Source organism: Triticum dicoccoides, chromosome 4A, assembly GCF_002162155.2.
Source record: "Triticum dicoccoides isolate Atlit2015 ecotype Zavitan chromosome 4A, WEW_v2.0, whole genome shotgun sequence".
NCBI classification, from domain to species: domain Eukaryota; kingdom Viridiplantae; phylum Streptophyta; class Magnoliopsida; order Poales; family Poaceae; genus Triticum; species Triticum dicoccoides.
Window position 1 is genome coordinate 78,672,024 of NC_041386.1, and position 940 is coordinate 78,672,963.

Here is a 940-nt window from a genome sequence, read left to right on the forward strand (position 1 = left end):
GAACTGATCTAATCAACTACTACTGCTAAGTGCCATTTCCTGTGTCAGTGGTATCCTGTAATGTGGTGGGCCTGTAATACTGATTAGGTGAAGAAGTTGGAGTTTCTTCCATTGTGTGAAAATATAAACTGTTTTAAAAGTTATATGATTGCATCTGCGCTTTGATTTGATCATCATTCTTTCATATGCATCCAGTCAAAAACTCAAAATACAGAAATGGCTAAACTTGTATCCCCCCTGCTGAAGAGATGATAGTAATTGTACAATTCATAGCGCAACCAGCCTATTGTAGGTCAAGTCCGCCACTAATATACAGACGCAAGACAGTGTTCAGTTTTACCTGGATTGTCTTATTCACATCTCACTTGTCTTGCAGTACATTTTTCAAGCAATTCCATCAAAGTCTTGCCCGGACAGTCAAATCTTTGTTGAAGCATTCAGAGACCTCGCAGGCTATCTTTCTGAGCCCGAAGAGAGGTGATTCACTCAACAAGTTCCTAGACATAATCAAAGAATATGATTTATGTTATGAGTTGATAGAGAACTATGATCCCACTGTCTGGAATCTGCACAAAAGCTATTTGGCGGGAGATGACACATCGTGGCCCAACTATAACGAGGAGCATTGCTACCCTTTGTTGGTCAGAATTACCTTTGGAGATTTTGTTTGATCTTAGATGTGTTCATTTGTATGCATTAGCACGATCTGTTTGCTATTCTTCTCCATGGAATACAACAGTGTAATATCTGTGACTGAATCTTAGTTGATTTTTTCCATGACATCATCCCATTTTCTCGGAGTGACAGAAAGATGATAGATACACTGGCAAATTCCATTTCCTCATCGGTCTTCCAAATCCTAAATATTTAACGAGTGTAATTCTTCTAGTAGATTCATAGCAGCCAAAAATGGCTAATAACTTTGTTGGTTTCTTCTTCA

At 38.5% G+C, this 940-nt stretch overlaps 1 protein-coding gene across 1 annotated transcript in view; it reads left to right on the forward strand.

The window, feature by feature from the left end:
* Window positions 1-940, forward strand: part of LOC119285093 (calmodulin-lysine N-methyltransferase-like) — a 5,005-nt gene extending 4,065 nt beyond the window's left edge. The window contains exon 7 of the mRNA XM_037564312.1: window positions 377-940. Within this exon, the coding sequence (XP_037420209.1) occupies window positions 377-671 (295 nt within the window). The 3' untranslated portion in view covers window positions 672-940. The remainder of the gene's footprint in view (window positions 1-376) is intronic.